At 40.9% G+C, this 19,002-nt stretch overlaps 1 protein-coding gene across 1 annotated transcript in view; it reads left to right on the top strand.

Moving 5' to 3' along the window:
- Nucleotides 1–518: 518 nt before the first annotated feature.
- Nucleotides 519–19,002, top strand: part of htra3b (HtrA serine peptidase 3b) — a 33,393-nt gene continuing 14,909 nt past the window's right edge. The window contains exon 1 of the mRNA XM_070993146.1: nt 519–961. Coding sequence (XP_070849247.1) covers nt 547–961 — 415 coding nt within the window. The 5' untranslated portion in view covers nt 519–546. The remainder of the gene's footprint in view (nt 962–19,002) is intronic.

Here is a 19,002-nt window from a genome sequence, read left to right on the forward strand (position 1 = left end):
TACAAGACTAAACCGGTGATTTAAACAATCCACATGTTGCATGTTTTTCATTTACAGGCGAAATCGAAGCTGAGCAAAGTAACCCCACCTTCTCTGAATGCGTGCGCGCTCCCGTAGCCAGGGGAAGCGCGTCCTTTCCCCCCTGAAACTACCTTGGCACGACACGTGTCGGCAGAAGTCTGCACAACACTTGTTTCACTGCTAGAGGCGCTCATCCTGCCAACGGAGTAAATGCTCACTGAGCCTGAGAAGAGAAAGAAAGCTTACTTTCATTCCACTGGATACTCTCAACCCACAGCTGGTTCGTTGCTGCATCTGGACGCACAGTTACGCGCTGCTAAAGATACAAGTTCCAACATCAGGATCGCTTTATTCTGATGTGTTTTGCAATATTAAGGGGACATTTATCGTTCGCTTATCTTGATCCATCTGTAAAGTCTAGCCAAAATGATAAGAAGTGAGGGCTCAGGAAATGATTTGTGATCTGGGCGTCATTTTTTTCGTCAGCTCTCTTAGCTTCTATTTTGTCAACATCCTCCATCAAAAATGCGAATCCTCCTGTACATAGCTGTGTTCTTTTACCTCAAGGACTCTTCCAGCGCAGAGCCAAAAGCTAAGTGTCCAACCCGGTGCGATGTGAGTAGCTGTCCGAGCCCCAGCTGCCCGAGCGGCTACGTGCCGGACCGCTGCAACTGCTGCCTGGTGTGCGCGCAGGGAGAGGGAGAGCCGTGCGGGCGCACAGAGGACCTGCCATGCGGGGACGGACTGGAGTGCAGAGACCAGGCGGGCAAGCGGCTCTCCAAGGGCGTCTGTCAATGCAAGTTCAGGCACGAAGTGTGCGGCAGCGACGGAAAGACCTACGGCAATGTGTGCCAACTGAAGGCGACCAGCAGGAAAGCTCTGCAGCAGGGACTGTCAGGCATCACCCAGGTCCAGAAAGGACCGTGCGAGACCAGCACAGGTACGATTTACGCAATGGTGGCATGATTTGGTAAAACACTTCACAGGGCCGGACCAAGTATTTGTAGGACCCAAGCGGGGCCCATTCCCAAACTATCCACCCTCTTTCATTTTGTCTTATATTATTTTAAGTTATGCTGAAAGGTCAAGTCATTAGGCAAGGCATTCGAACTAACAAACAAATGAAAAAAAAAGGGGGGGGGGGGGGTAAAACTTGAGTAGTTTTAACATCTACTATTAGTTCTTCTTAATGTATTATACATTCTGAAAATTCAAACTGGAGTTTGTTTATGTCTTGAAACAGGAAAAAACAAAACAACAACTTTGATTTGACTTTGGACGAATGAGAACTAGCAGGTCAGTTATTCAAATGAATTGGAAAGCAGTTAGGGTATAGCCAAATCCTATAGTACATATGTTGTAGAAAAATAGCAACAGCCTCACCTTTATCTACAATTTTTCCAACTCCAGCATCTAAACCAAAATGCTTCCTCACATTATTTCTCACTTGGTTTGGTGTATGAACATCTTTTCATCATGACTCACTAATTTTCTCCACCACTGACACTGACAAGGCAACAACAGTACTGCACTTACTCATAAGTCAAAAGGGCATCACCGGATCAGACTGTACTATGTATACTATATAGTACTATAGGCTTGCCCGCCTGTACTATATATAATGCTTATTTTTATTACACTCTTTTGTATATACTTGCTGTTTTTTTTACCTAATTCTATCTTTTACTGGCGCTGCTGTAAATTGGAATTTCCCCTTGCGGGACAAATGAAGGTATATTGAATTGAATTGAATTGAATGTACATTTTTACATTTTTATGTACATTTTTACAAACGCCCCCCAGTGGAAGTCAAGACATGGCCCATTGTCTCTCAATGAAAGAATGAATGAATTGAACAGATCATTGCAGATCAAGCAATTTTTCCACATTTGAATTGTAATTTAAATTTTGACAACCCCTCTGGAATGTATAATATAGAGCTACTGAATAGGTGCAGCTTATATATTGACAAAACTTTTCAAAGATTTATCTATATCAGTGTGTATGTTGGCTACTAAGTAGCAGTTCCTGTCAGTACAGAAATGTTATATGCATGTATGACCATTACACAGTTAGTCCACCATAGAGCACTAACACATTTTTAAAGAGACAAAGAAGGAATCCTTATCAAAAATATTTTATGTAATGTGTCCGTTAAAACACCAACGTGTTTTAGATTTTTGGCCTCATTTCACGTTTCCTGTGTCCAGTCGAAATGATGAGAATTAAGACTCTTTCATTTAGACGTATTTACATGTCTCTGTTGGGCAGATCACAAATCTGATTGGAATTTCTCTTGGTTTTCCTGACTATAAGATGATAGGGCTGTCCCTCCACCAGGCCAGAGGGAGGTGGTGATCCACTTGAGGCTATTAAGTACATCCATTGAGTTGGACTATAATAGTAACAGGTTAGTTAGCTTGAGCCATATGCTGACACAGACAAAAGAATGACTTGTGTTTAGAAACTACAAGTGAGACAGATCTGTACGGCTAACAGTAACTCATCCCACTCCCTCACCCACGCAGATTAGTGCTCCCTCACCCACACAGATTAGTGCTCCCTCACCCACACAGTTCACAGTGGCTGATCTGATCAGGGATCAGAAAACAACAACAGCTCAATGTGCCTTGTATTTGACCACGTGTAGAAATGGCTGGAGCTAATTTCAGTGTTTTTTTCATTGTAGTCATTATGTCATTATGACAAAGACAGAGGAGATGGACGCTGGCTGTTTAAAGAAAGTCAGACAGTGAGTGGCTGTTTCCACAGACTGCTTACTGACACAGTTACACAACGGGCTGAGTAAAGATTACACATGCCTGAAGGCAATTTAAGCAATGGGATTTCAATCCATCTTGAGTGCTTCTTTGTTTCTTTGGTCGCTTTCACACCAGAGCTGTTTGGTCTGCTTTAAACGGACCAGAGATCGTTTCCTCGGATAGTCCGCTTCGTTTGGGCAGGTGTGAAAGCTCATCCAAACTCTGGTGCGGACCAAACAGGCGTACTCTAGTCCACCTGAAAACATGGGTCTCGGTTCACTTGCAAGTGAACCCTGGTTCGATTCGTATGTAGTATGAAAGCTCACCGGACCAAACACGGGACCAAATGTACGTAGTGACGCTGTACGCAGTGCATACGCAGTTATAGGTTTACTAAAATCATGTATACTGTGCTAAAATACAACGTATCTCATCTCTATTTATATTCTGCATCTCTATTTACAGCTCATTCATCCTTACGTGAATGTTTACTGTCGCAATGGCAACAAGTGACCGCTGACATTAGCAGTTGCTAGCTAGCTTAGCTCAATTGTCTGAACAACAATAACCTGTAAATTCACAATTTGGCATATTTAAACAAAATCAAATCACAACTACCAACAGTCACAGTCCTTAAACTCTGAGCTCATATGTTGTCACATATCAGATCGTCAAAGTTAGAAAAATAACAGAATCAATCCCTGACAAGCTACGATAGCATTATAGGAGCAGTTGCATTCACTGTCGTTTTCTGGGCTGGGAGGGAGGGATTTCCCCTCGTACTTTGTCTAATCGCCGAGCGCCCCTTTCAACCACGTGATGCTGCTCAGAAAGTTCGGTGCGCTTTAGGAATCACAGTGTGAAAGCAGAACCGAAACTAGTGATAAATGCAACAATGTTGCGACTTTCAGCTCCCCAATCGAACCGAGTCCGCTTGGTCGGGTGTGAAAATGACCTTAGACACGATAACTGTCTGACCTGTACGAGACAAACAAAGTGTAAATGGGGTCTTTAATTCTGAAATACTGACACTAGTTAAGTGTGACACTGGGTGGCAAAATAGTCTCATTACAAAGTCAATTTAGTGCTTTTCTGAAAAGTGGGAGGTAAAAATGTAGAAAGTGTTTCTTACAATATCATGTTGACTCACCACAGTAATGCGTCACAGCACCAATAAACACTTGTTATAGGGCAGGTGCAAGTCTAACTGTTAAAGCAGACCTGAGCCAGTTATTTGAAACAGAGTGGACAGTGAGAACTAACCACACCTCAAGTAATTAGGCTGTTATTCTGTCCTGCAGACTGGCCGAGAAAGTTCCTCAACCCAGGCCCACAGTTCATGAGTTGGCCTCAATAAACATGAACGTTTCAGTCAGAGAGTGCAGTCGCTTCATGAAATGCTGTTCCTTTAAGCAGCTTGAGGAGATCCAGCCTCAGCGCTGGTGGTGGTCAGACAGTTGGATTTGTTTCTCAGGGGGACGGCTCTTATTCCATAAACTGTGAGTTCACAGCAGTTTTGAGACACACTGCTCTCAGACTACTATGAGATTAGTACTGGTGCTGATAGAAGATGAGTGAATGACCGTGTATATAAAAGTGCTTTACTTTCAGTTTATCAGTGGAGAATATGAAAATATTCTAGGTCTCTGATTTGATGTCTAATTCAATTTTTAGCCACACAGCACCACGGCTCAGGGGGTGACAGTGTTATTCATCTGGTCCATTAAACCACTTTGGTTCAGAGTGAAATGTCTTGACAGCTACCAGGTGGATTGCCGAGACATTTTTTAAAGATGTGCATTGTTCCCAGAGGATGAATCCTAAGGACTTTCATGATCTCATGACTTTTGCTCCATCGGCACCAGCAGGTCAAATCTTTCACTCATCCTGGCTAAAATGTCTCAACATCTACTGGAATGGCACAAAATTCTGTACAGACATTCATGGTTCCCAGTCAATGTATCCTTTGATGAGCCCCTGACATCTAGTGCCATCATCAGGTCAAAACTTCAGTCTGTCCAGTACTTTGGTTTATGACTAAATGCCTGCTAAAATGATGACGTTCCTATCAGCTTCAAATGTATTTTGTGTTTAGAGCTAATTAGCAAGTGTTAGCATGCTGGGCATGTTCGCAGCCACTAGCCACTACCATTTTTACATTTACTTCACTGTGGCTTTACTTCACTAATAATCATAAACAAACTTTGAACCTCAGCCTTTAACAATCTTATAATTTGAGATTTGGGCATTTCTATTTAAGTGCACAGAAAATTTTGAGTAAATTTTACTCAATTTGAGTAAAATTTTACTCCCAAAAAAAATAGTATTTGGTCCCAGTCCAAAAAGAGTAAAATTTACTCTCGTCAAAGAGTTAAATTTTCAGTTATTTCTGCTCTATCTAGAGTTCATATTTTACTCCGCAAGATTAAAATTTACTCAATTTAGCATAAAGTGAGAACAACTCACCACTCACTCAATACAGAGTTGTATTTTACTCTGTTCAGAGTAGTAACTGCCTCATAAGAGCTCTATTTCTACTATTAACAGAGTTGTATTTTACTCTGTTCAGAGTATTAACTGCCTCATAAGAGCTCTATTTCTACTATTAATAGAGTTGTATTTTACTCTGTTCAGAGTAGTAACTGCCTCATAATAGAGTTGTATTTTACTCTGTTCAGAGTAGTAACTGCCTCATAATAGAGTTCTATTTCTACTATTAATAGAGTTGTATTTTACTCTGTTCAGAGTAGTAACTGCCTCATAAGAGCTCTATTTCTACTATTAATAAAGTTGTATTTTACTCTGTACAGTAAAAGACAGAGTAGTAACTGCCTCAAAACAGAGGTCTAATTCTACTAAGAATAGAGTTCTGTTTCACTCAATAAAGAGTTGTATTTTACTCAATATTGATTATAATAATAACTCTGGATTAAAATGTTTGAAATAAAAAAGACCAGAAATGAATATTCAACAATGCACTTGTATTTTTCTTAAATGCATAACACATGCACTGAGTACCCATAATATACATGTCAATACTGTTTGGCCTTTGTAATATGACAGCATTGTATAATACATGCAACAAAAATCTCCATGAGTAATCAATATGAGGGGAAAAAAAGTCTTTCAGGGTGACACATCCCTATAATTTCATAATAAAAACAGAGTATTGCAAACAGGTATGCACACTATCGCCACACCATCAGTAGCTGCAGATAAGCCTGTAAATTCTTGCAATAGCCATCAGCCCAGCCAAAACATTCACACCCAACTGGTGGGCCATCACAATTTGGACACAATGTGCTCTTCATTACTGTATGACATCTGCATATCGAATGCTTTGTAACACAAAAGCTCTTTGAAGTCAACAACATGAAGTCCATCTGCAGTACACACAACTTTAAATGCATAAAAATGCTTATCCATACACACTGTTTGTAGTGCAAATGTAAACAACAGTAACCTCTCATCTTTAAGAACAACATGGTGGATTTTGTGAAAAACTGGCATCTCATTAAGCACTTTCAGACAAACAACTAACCGTGGACGATCCATATTTCCACGGTGTTTGACCCATCTAACATCTAACACCTTAGTGTCAGTTGCTACCTGAAGAGCCTCTGCTATCTCACAGCCCCTGTCCATCACGTTTAAAGCTACCATTTTACTTGGACCAAGCACCAGTCTGTCGGGCTCAAATATCTGCCAACTATATGCTACTTGACTCTGGTGTTTCTTTGCCAATGTTTTAGTTATATTTTTGAAGCCTTTTAGTTGCTTTTTAAAGAAATTGTGCTTCGCTTCATAGCACATGCACCAGGTATGCAAAAGTGGTCCAATTTTACGAATACATGTAGGATAATGCACCATAAAATGATGCTTTGGTAGTAGCTTCTTTTTGGGAAACAAATGCTTGAATAACCCATGGTGCTCTGAAATCAAATGTTTCAAATAAATGGTAATGCCAGTTGATAACACAGGAGAAAATACAACATCTGCTATTTGAAGCAACAACAGAAGCAAATACCAGTGTTGATCATCTCGACAAACCAAGTCTCCAAATATAAGTGGTAGATTGCGAAGTAAACACCAAGATTGGATTGCATTTAAACCCAAGTCATTTGAGTCCACTACTAACTTCAATGCAAGTGGCTTGTTGTTTTTTTTTCCATGTAGCCATAGTTAAAGTTCTTAATTCTTCTGTCAATTTCCTTTGATGTTGTGTAGTTTTTGATCAAGTGTAGTATTAGCAGCTTCATTTCATATTGTGCCACGTGCTCCAAGATATCGTGCATGATATCTACAGAGAAGTTTTCACATGTATTGAAGAATTTAGAACACAAGAACGTTTAACACCCATCACATAGGGAAGACTAGCAGTTTTCTCCATCATTTGGCAGTGTTCTGTGTGAAGTGCTTGAGTTCGCATCACTATCTTGGGTGAATCTTCTGTGAATTCTGTCTGAAAGTCCTCTTTCTCAGCAAGACAAAAGTGGCAACAATATCTGGCACTGAATGATTCTACAAAACCAAACAAACCATGAAGGCCAAGGTTATCACCAGTAACTTGGACAATAGTTCCGTACACATTTTCCTCATACAGTGGGACCCGAACTCCTTTAGTCTCCAGCTCTTTAATGTCTTTGACAATTGGATCAAGTATTTTAGAAAAGCCATATGTTTTAATGTCTTGGGCATGGAATAAAGTGACCAAATGAATATTAAGCAGCATTGAGTTGTGCTTTGGAGAAAGATTGTGTAAGGTGAAATAGATTGCTCCTAATTTATGTATTCCCTTTTTAATGCCCAATGGATTTGCGCATTCAAAATCATCATAGAAAAGTTGCAACTGAATTGCATGCTTCTGTTTTGAAAATAAAGGATGGCTCTTGCAAAGATCTCCATCAAAAAAGTCATTAAGAAGATCTTCTCTTGAACTGGAATGACTCTGCATCATCTCTTTTATCTTTGGGTGTTTGTAAATTAAGTCTAATGTTTTCAAAAATGGGATATAAACAAATTTATCAGTAACAACAGCTGGATCATAAGTTCCAGTAGTCCGATTGCGCTGTATATCAAATCTTGTACGAAGAACACATTCAACGGGTTCCACCCTTCCCCACTTCTCTGTGAAATACTGCCTTCTCTTAGTTTCAGAATTTAGGATACCAAAAAGATTTTCAATTTTTCCAAAGCACAGATCAATTTTACACTCAACCTCAGTTTTGATCTGCTTCACAGATTCTTTTGCTTGATTATGGATATCATCAACAACCTCTTCCATTGAAGTAACCAAAGAGTTAATGATTGTTTCGCCTACACCTGCCACTTTAAGTTCAGCCACCGTTGCAGCACAGCTGTCTACAATATTCTTATTAGGAAGGACAGGGTCAGAAGGGCCCCTGTTTGATGGAAAGTCATCCACAAAACTTCCGGCTAAATCTTCAGCTGTAGAGGGGCCTTCACCAGGATCATCATAAGGTTCATGTGCTCTAAGATGCTTTTGAAACCCAGAAAAAGTATCAAGAAAATGAGAACAACCAGGTTGACCACATTTCAGACGAAGTGTCTTTCCTGAACAGAAAGTCCGTGGATCAACTTTAAGTACTTAATTAGTGAATTGGCATTTGCCTGAGGACCTTTGCAAATAAAACAAAACATCTCAATTACAATCAGTGCAGCATCAGAGCCCTCAAAATACATCTTTGCAGTATAGTATCAGAACCCTCTAAACCAAAGCATCCAAATCCGTGCAGCATCTGAGCTCTCATCTCTTTGACCCTGGGATTCACCTTGGTGGTAGCAGCATCAATCCGGTAAACAGCGGTTTGCAAGAAGTGGTAGACATTGGCCAGATCCCTGTTGTATGAGGTAGCGAAGACAAAATGAGCTTTAAAAAGCTCATCAAAAGAGGCAAGAGAATCTGGTGACTGACACGGGATTGCATGTTTGTCAATCACAATGAAATATTTGTGTACGGCGCTCCTCTGGGTCCCCACAGCCAGTAGATAGGTTTGACGGCTTTCTATGATGCTGTCCAGATGTCCCTCAACACTGGTCCCAGTCTGTGACAAGAAAACTTAATTAGTCTTGCTATTAAAATTAATCTGTTGCAGTTAAGGGCCCCATCATCACCACCAGAATCACTTATTGAAACAAAACGCAATATGAACCATAACATTTTCAGCCTTATATTTTTTATTCTGCTAAATGTAAAAGAAATAAACTTTTTCATATTAGGCTGATGATAGATCTGTGGGGGCCAAATCAGATAAATATCACAGGGCCCTCACTGATTACAGATGAGTATGGTCATTGCATGATTTCACAAGAGTATAGTTTTAAGGTTTAATATTACGGACAGAACAGGTTCCTGGTCTCTTGTTGTGGCCATGAGGTGATGGTGGCATGAGGTGGATAAGGAGCAAGATGGAGGACATCTCATGTCCCATCCTGAAAATACAAGAAAATTCGGAAAGACATTTTTACTAAAATGTTTATATTTTTGTTTCAAAACCATTTCCCTCATCCATTATTATTATTTCTTTAATTCACGTGTACCATCTTCCAGTTCTTCTGTTGTGGATTCAGCATTATGAAGGAGATCTTCAAGGTCGCTTGTCTGGGTGAGGCCACGGCTTTGTTCAAGGACTTTCTGCCTGTAGTGAGTAGGCCACTTCTCCAGGAACTTAACAGAGATATCATCACCAAACATCAGACTGAAATCCTGCTCTATCTGCAGACAAGATGGAATACAGAAGACAAAATGGCATACATTGTTAATAGGTGCACCAGGGATGACCAGGGATGTGATCTGTTTAAAGTCATTTTTCATTTCAGCTCGATTTTAATGCAAGGCAGTTTAAGAGCGACATACCATTCCCGTGATGTCAAGAAATCTTGGAAAGGTGGTGAATACTTCAGAGGACTTCACTGGGTCATGAACCATTGCTTGGCGATGGGTGAAGGTCTGTTTCATCTTCTCCTTGATGATTGCTTCATCAGTTGTATGCTGCATGAGTGCGATGGCCTCACGACACTGGGTTTCTGTGGTTAGCTGGTTTCCTTACTGAAGGGGGTTCTGTCACCAGAATCTGGACCACCTGTAACAGTGATCAGTGAACAGTGACCTGTAACAATGAAACCACATATCGCAACAAGACATAACTTGCGACCCCAGGAAATTTTAAAAATTAGTCCAGAGCTCATTAATGAACATTAAAAAAAAAACGGTAAATTCTCCAACAAAAACAGAATATATAACGTCTGCACGCTGCAGTTGGGAGTATGGATGGTATGAAATTAAATGATCAAAGGTGACCTGATATCCGAGGTAAACATCCATTGTGACTGAAAATTCCCTTTAAAATGAATTTAACATGTGAATTCTCATTAAAAAAAATCTAACTACACTCAAAATCATGTACCTGTCAGTTGCTGAGGGTTTCTTTTCTTTTGTCCCGCTGAGGCTTCTTTTTGAAGCGTTTTCACTCTCCATGCAAGAAATCCACTCCCATCTACTGGATTGTAATACTGCTCCTAAAAACCACAGAGGTTGAGAGTAACGTAATTTCAATTCACATGTCCTTGTCTGGAGAATTGCTAAAATCAAGGTCAACCAGTCTGGAATCTGCTGTGTTCACCTTGTTGAGGTTAGGAGAAAGGGTCAGCATACAGAAATGTTAAAGGGATAGTTCGGGTCTTTTGACATGAATGTGTATGGCATCCTCATCAGCAGTATAGCGCATCAACAGTGACTTCCCCCCGACTGCGTCCTGTGAGCGGAGTTCTGGCCTGGTTTTGGTGTTGACGAAGGTAGTCCGGCTAGTTGGCTGGGGTCATGAAAATAAAGTGTTTTGCTTTTCAAAACAATATGCGTTCAAAAGAGTGATATATTTGCATCACAAAACTGTTCTCCTCAAAAAAGTCAGACCTCAAACTCCCTCCATTCATTTCACTGTGCGCTGCCGCTTCTGGACAGCTGTGCAGGTTTCCGTCACCTGTTCACAGTGTTTACTGCTCGGATAGTTAATGTTAACACGTCTGACTATGACAGTGTGATACCTTTATGAACTTGAATATACAGAAACCTAACTTTGTCAGCTGGGGTTAGAACGGGCTGAGAGAGAGAGAGAGAGAGAGAGAGGAGGGACAGAGAAGTGACAAGCTGAAGTTATGGAATACCTGATATACCATTTAAGAATCTTGAGACAGTGTTGAAAGATGGGAAGATAACAAAAGATCGTATTAAGAAAAAATATTATCACTCAACATAACAAAATCCCCAGGCCATGACAGACTGCACCCAAGGCTGCTGAAAGAACTTGCAGAATTGGTATCGGAGCCACTGGAAAAAAAATTTCTCGAGAGCCTGAAGACCACTACTGTACCAGAAGACTGGAAATTAGGAGAAATATCAGCAATCTTCAAAAAAGGCAATAGAAGATCACCAACGAACTAGTCATTAGAGTCATTAGTAAGGGAAGAAATCATATTTCATATGAGAAGAAACAAACTCTTCAGCCCCTATCAATACGGCTTCATGGATGGAAGGTCCACTACACTACAGCTACTTTATGTATTGGACAACTGGACCTAAACAATCAATAATGGTGGAACCATAGATGCCATATATATGGATTTCATGAAGGCCTTTGATTAAGTGCCACACGAACATCTGCTCAGAAAAATTGAATCTTATGGCATAGGTGGGCCCCTGTTAGGATGGATAAGAAGCTTCCTTACTGGAAGAAAACAAAGGTTTTGAGTGGGGGATGAGACATCAAGATGGGCCCAAGTCACCAGCGGCATACCACAAGGCTCTGTCCTGGGGCCTACTTTATTTGTTCTCTACATTAATGATCTGCCACAATCACTTTGGAACAAATCTAAAGCAATTATGTTCGCTGATGACACAAAGCTGTATGCACGAACGGACATGGCTCAAGAGAAAGAGGCTTTACAAGAAGATTTGGATAGTCTTTGCCAGTGGTCGTCTTTATGGCTCCTCACATTCCACCCTGATAAATGCAAAGTAATGTCGCTGGGCTGTAAGCAAGATGAAGTCCCACCAATCTTCAATATGATTACACAGTCAGATGACGGCTCCACAGATAGAGTCCCACTTGAAAACACAGTATGTGAAAAGGATATTGGTGTTCACATAGACAATAATCTCAGCTTTAGAAATCACATCAGTATCAGAACGAAAAAAGCCAATGCTGTTATGGGAGTCATCAGAAGAACATTCGATTACCTGGACCATACCATGTTCTTGCAGTTTTTAAAAGTCTGGTGCGGCCTCTCATTGAGACATCAGTATCGGTATGGGCGCCTTATAAGAAATCAGATATAGCTGAACTAGAGAGTGCAACGCAGAGCCACAAAGCAAGTGCCAGACATGAAACATCTGGACTATCCGCAGCGCCTCAAGAAGCTTGGTCTTCCGACATTGGTATTCAGGCACCTCAGAGGTGACATGATAGAAGTATTCAAAACAATGTCTGGAATTTATGATAATGAGGTTACACCAAAAATACCTGAAGGAAGCACCTACACCAGGGGACAAGATCTTCATAAGGGGGGCCAGACTCAACCTAAAAAAGAAGTATTTCACCCTGCGAATGGGCCAGATCTGGAACAAACTACCTGAGGAAGTTGTTATGGCGAAGGATGTCAACGCATTCAAGCAACAGCTGGATAAGCATTGGAAGGACCACCCCTGCCGATACGACTTCATCAAAGACCCATACGACCCACTAGCCAACTAGATGAAGACAAAATATAGGAGCTGGACATAGAGGCTGCTTCCTGCGGCCTGCGTCCAGTACCCAACTGAACTGAACTGTTATGGTGCTGCTGCTGTGCCAGCACACACCACAACACCCCATCTCTGAGCTGCTATTGAAAGAATGGTTGGGGAACCAGTTTCATTTGAGTTCACCACATAAACCTTGCATAAACAGTACAGTATATACAAACAGGTGTGCAAAGTAATACCAACTGATGTCAGGAGACATGAGTGACGTCAGTCTCCTGGAAACTTACCATGCGCCTGGCCAACGGTGTTCTTAAAGGTGAGGCGAGGAGCTGCTGTGATTGGTGAAGATTTGACTCGGCTGTGCCAAACCCACTCCACGCCTTCTCCCCTCCCTCTTTCCGAGTTGCGCCGCTGGGTGGGACTGAGATGAGAAAGAGGAGGAGATGCGCCGGCGGCGCAGCTCACGAAAATACCAAAGTCTGGAGTCGAAAATAGAGCCCTTTGTGTTATTGCAGCTCTGACATATTTCTATTGGTTCCTACAACCAATATTTCAAGCTCAGTACCAGAGAACTGTCACTATCTTTTGCTCCATTACTTTCTAGCCATGTGAAGAAACCATTTGAACCAGCCCAGCATCAGGTGTTAATTAGCAGCAGAGCACTGAAATGAACTCAACTCTGTCCAAGTACAGTAAATACCTAGTAAGATTCAATTGAAAACAAATTGTTACCAAAATAGTGACCATGATGGTAGCTTTAGCTCTGCTCCTTAGAAATGTTTGGCACAAACACATATGCATTACATGCATACACATGACCAGTATTCTGGAAACAATGTCAGCATCTGTTGCTTTACAGTCCACCATTCCATACATGTCTCATCCCCTCTGTTGATGTACATGCTCCTGCATTCACTTCCAGTTTATTAGCCTTGATACCATTCCAAACCATACGGGTCGAAAAGTTACGGCCCATTAAATAATTATCCTTTATTCACTATGTTCTGTTACTCTCTTCATTTTTCCCACATTCTCTCCGTCTCTCTTTCACACACTCCCAGTGTGCAGTCTGAACCTTCCTGCTGTATGCTGAACTTGTAAAAGTAGAGCATGACTGCTGATTGGAGGAAGCCTTTCATACAGACTGCAGCCAAACACATTACCACATTGTTCCAAACAAAGGTAGACAACCAGTCTCCTCCAGCCTTTGAGTTGAGTTTATTTCAGTACACTGTTAACATCCACTTGCAGAGACTGAAGCTTTGTAAAGTAGTTAAAGTTAAAGCTCTTTGTCAGTGAATGCTGAAAGTATAATGAAAGCAACTCAGATGGTCTGACGCACATGGTCTGCCAATGCTTTCCACTGGGCCCATCTCAATTTGTCCTGCTGTGCATTCCAGCTGATCATCAGTAACAGTCACCATACAGTCCTATGGTCTGCGTTTGCCACCTTCCATATGAAAATTCACACTTTTACCTTGATTTAACTAATGTTTGTCAGTGTGTCAGATAAGGCTAATAATATGAACTTATTTTAATATATATTTTAATATTCATTGATCTCAATACAGTTTGCATAAAGACTTCTACAATTGTAATCAATAATGTAATAACGACATTGCTGCTTTACATGTGCACTAAGTTGACCATCTTAATCATCTTACATCTTAATCTTTTTGGCATAAAGATGTTTCCTTACTTCCTTGTGCACTGCATATTCCTTACACATGAGTCATGAAAGACTGAATCTGGTGGTGCTGTATTCCTAGTGTAATCTGAATACAAGTATTCCATGGACATTTGGTCATGGTCAGTTCAGTGCACGTCAGGTAGACAGCTTCTGAAAAGATTGGCTCATCTTATTGTAATATTTACCCTACCCTACTCTACCCTACCCTACTCTCATCCAGGCCCGGAGTGGCTAATCAGGAGGACCGGGACAATTCCCGGTGGGCCGGGCTGATGTTTGGGCCGCCAGGGCCGGTGTTGACTTTTCTTTTTTTTTTTTGGCCGGTGTTCAGTCATGGCACTGGGTTAATCATGTATTCTGCTACCGCTGTCCCTGGGCTGCCTTCGCCTCCATTGGCAGCGCTTTTTTTTTTTTTTACAGATGCACCCTGACGTAACACGTCCGTGCACTCTGTCAGTGGTGTTTGAAAGATGGATAATAGGAAGAGCAAGAGTGGCACGGAGAAGGCAAGAATTAAAAAAATGAAAGCTTTGGAAACAGACGCAGCCAAATGTGCTAAAATTGGCAACTTTTTCAGTAAAACAAGCTCACGGTTGGAAACGACAAATGAGGACAATGAAACGGGCACGCAAGATGTTAAACTTTGCCTGCAAACCACCGTTCAAGTTAATTAATTATCATGTCAGTGAATTGTGTAGCGTTGTGGCATATAACATATAACGTTATTTGAATTATAGTATGATGCGACGCCACATAACTGGGAAACTTTGTCTTGTAGCCCCACAGAGTCAGAAGCAAGATCCAGCACCAAGCACCAGCCATGAGCCCACAGGTCCAGGGTGGGCAGGTAGGATTGCTCGTTGAGTGAATATTATTATAATTAATAGAATGAAAAGTATAGTGTAGACCTGCTCTATATGAAAAGTGCCCTGAGATGCTAGATGATTCAGCACTACATTAATGAGACTGACCTGAATTGATCAGAAGGCTTTGTGCTGAGAATTATGACCATTTTTAAAATGTGATTTAGTGTCGGAAGCAGAGCCAGGAGCCAGTGGTAATGAGGGGATTGCTCCTGTCAGTATGGAATAAATAGGTGAGCTGTTGTAACAGAGTGTGTGAACAAGCAAGCATTAGTTCCAATATAACCACTTTCTATGCCCAAACGAACACTTGTTTGAACAGAATATAGATTCAGATATTGTTGAAAAGCATGTGTTGTAAAGAATGTTGAGGTTGTGCACATAAATCTACATTGTGAAGCAACCCTTACTTGCACTGAATTGGAAATATTTTAGAAAATGCACTGATTTACAAGACTTTACATAACAGTGCGCTATTGTGGACTTCAAATGTAAGGTTGTAATTACATGATTTTGATATTAATGGGTCGTGATCTAAAGTGGGCTGGTCTGAGGCATGAAACTCCAGGGCTGAAAATGAGTCCCACTCCGGCCCTGCTCCCATCAACCACATGAAATCATCAGTGATGTCTATATAAACCAGAGATTTTAATACCCCTGTGTATATTTGAGAAGGTGTGGTTGTAATTCAGTTTAAATTGTTCAAAATGGCTTCAGTGAACACATGGCCATGCTACCAGGGACAAAATCTACACAGAATGCACTTGAAGTACTGTATCACTGCTGCCATCTTCCCCAGGGGCAATGTGTAAATCACGTTGGCACCAGAGGAAAGGTCATGTTCTATAATGGTCATAATGTGGAGATTTAGGCCACAGGGGGGTGACACAGGAAAAGACAAGGGTCACCACATCAAGTATGATTCATCCTGTGGGGATCATGAATATTGAAAGCAAATTTCAGTCTTAAGTACAAAGTTGACATTTTCACATAATGCTGGCATGACTTGTCTTAAGGTGATGGAGTGTCCACAACAGAAACGGTTCATCTTGTGGGGGAACATGAATGTGCTCACTAAATTACATGGTAGATTAGATTGTGGAAAGTTTAGCCTGATGCTGATGTTGAAGGAATGATCAGGAGTCATTCTTTAAGGACCAAGAATATTCACAGTAAATTTCATGCCAAGCTGTGGCTGTTGAGATACATTAAGTTTATCTGGAACAAAGTGTTGGGCGGACAGACAGACTTGTTGTGCTGATGAATGAAACAGATTGCTGTTCTGCTGACTGCTACAATCATCACCTCAATCCCCACTCACAAGTTTACAATCACCTGAAACACACACGCACGCACGCACGCACGCACGCACGCACGCACGCACGCACGCACATCCATCCCAATGAGAGATACCAACTGAGGAAACAGGAAATAACTGCAGGCCAGAGTTGCAGCAAATTCTATTTATATTTCCCTTTGATCACAAACCATTTATTATGTCTGGATTTCAAGGATATGTGGCTGGCACACACACACACACACACACACACACACACACACACACACACACACACACACACACACACACACACACACACACACACACACACTTTAGCACTGGAGCATTACATCTTTATGGGTGTGGTAAACTAAAAATATATGGCTGACCGACCTGAAAGTCCCAACTCCCAAATTGGTCGTGCTAATTCATCCATCATGCCCATTTAGATTAGTAGAAGTGAGTGAAAATTGCCCTAATTACCAGGGCACAAATGAGAAAAAAAAATCAAAAAGTAAAACTAGTCCAACTTTAAAGGCTTGATTAATAAACAAATTATGATCATATAACATATTTCATGTTTACATTTCAATCTTTTCCCAATCTAACTGATTCAAACTCAGTGCTCAAGAAAGCTTTCACATGTGCTGTTTTAAACACCCTCAATCTGGTCGGTGAGTCTCTCTGGGGAGAAATCCTTCTGCACAGAGAAGCTCATTTCTTTCAGCTTTCTACCAGAAGCAACAGAAGCATTTCCTCTGTTTCTTATGAAAGTGTATATTATCTTGTTAATAGATAAACATTCTGGCTAAACATATTTAAAGACATGGCTTGTGACATTGGACCATGTGATGAAATTCAAATGTTAATTCAGATATGAAAACGTGAAGGTGCTAAAATTAATTCTGACTGAGAATTGAACTTGGATCAAATGAGTATGTGTAATGCAAAAGAAGTGGCTCGTAGTGAATTCATATAATTAACGTAGAGAATTATCACCAACTCTGCAGTTCTGCTTTATGGAGCTCTTTACTGTCTTTTAGTTCACCTTTGTTCAGTTCCTTTGGTTTTATGACTTCATTGTTTTGGTTTAGTTTTTCTTTTCTCATTGACCTATTTTCTAGCAGCAGGGGCTGTTTGAGAGAAAAAGATCAAAAAGCTCACTGTGCACTGCACACAGCAGACAGACACTGCCAGAGACTTGCTGGTGAACACTGTGGGGCATTTAACAGCTAAATTCAATTCAATTTTATTTGTATAGCGCCAAATCACAAAAAAAGTTGTCTCAGGACACTTTCCATACAGAGCTGGTACAGGCCGAGCTCTTTTATCTACAGAGACCCAACAATTCCCTCATGAGCAAGCACTTAGCTAAAGACCAAGATGTTTCTGGTGGAGACCAAAACAGAGCTGAATGGAAAGTGAGGTGGGCACAAACACAACTCCAAATGAAATGAGTTCTATTGCTGATTTATGTCTTTGGATGTGTGACTGTTCACCGTATCAATTTTTTGAGGTGATAAGTCATTGCAGCTTGTTCCATTGTCCCAGGTAGCTCTAGCCATTAAAAATACTAAATATACATCGGAAAAGGCACCCAAAACAAGGAATTAGACATTCATACTGCTTTCAGTCCTTTGCCCTTTTTTATGGCTAACAACATTCACACTGAATGAATTTTTTTTCTTTTTATATACTACTGAAATAAATGTAATTCCATCACTCTTCTGACTTCTAAAGAGAAATTATTCTGATATCATAAATTTGAGCAAACAAGAATTATTAATTAGGTGTTTTCATTTTTAGAAACATTTTCCATGCTGATTGTAAAAACTAGTAACATTGAGACTGAAACCCACTGACTTCAGCCTTTGGTTGGATTCTGTCATTGGAGAATCTCTTTTCAGTCTAAAATAACAAACCACATTTTCCTCAAAGGCTGACTTGGCTCAGCAGCATACAGTGCAGCTGTAGCGATGATGTGTAACTTATTATTACTGCTTGAACAGTGCAGGAGGTCACAACATGACCCAGATAGACTATTCCTGTTCGGGTTTTTGTGCAAAAGGACCCAAAATACTACAACTCAGACAGACAGGGGAGGCTGGAGACAAGTAAAAAGTTATGATAAATGTTTCAGGGAATGCGTAACAGACGGATTCTGAAGCGTCACAAAACACTGGAAAGATGACTGAGGAGGAACAGGCCAGTGTCCAAATCCAGTATTTCATGAGGCGTAGACAGACAGACCATGGACTGAGGCAGGCGGCGGTTAGGAACCCCAGCAAAAAAAGGCAAGAGTCAGGAAGGCAAGTAAGCAGACAGGAAAAACAGATCAAATATACACAGGCGATTCTTCAAGTCTTGGTCGTTACCACGTGGATAAACTGACGATTCGACGAATACTGGGTGGAAGCTTATATAGGAGGAGAGGAGAAGGCCGGGCCAAACCTGTCAGCCATGACCTGCAGTGAAACATACACAAACATGACAGACAGGGGAGAGACAGACAGGAAACAGAGGGAAACACAAAGACACAAAAGAAAAAGGGGAGGAAACAGATCTTCAATTCACTTGAAATGCTAATGTTTAGAACAGCGAAGGGTTGATTTTTCAGTTCTGACCCA

This window comes from Chaetodon trifascialis, chromosome 23 (assembly GCF_039877785.1).
Source record: "Chaetodon trifascialis isolate fChaTrf1 chromosome 23, fChaTrf1.hap1, whole genome shotgun sequence".
NCBI lineage: Eukaryota > Metazoa > Chordata > Actinopteri > Chaetodontiformes > Chaetodontidae > Chaetodon > Chaetodon trifascialis.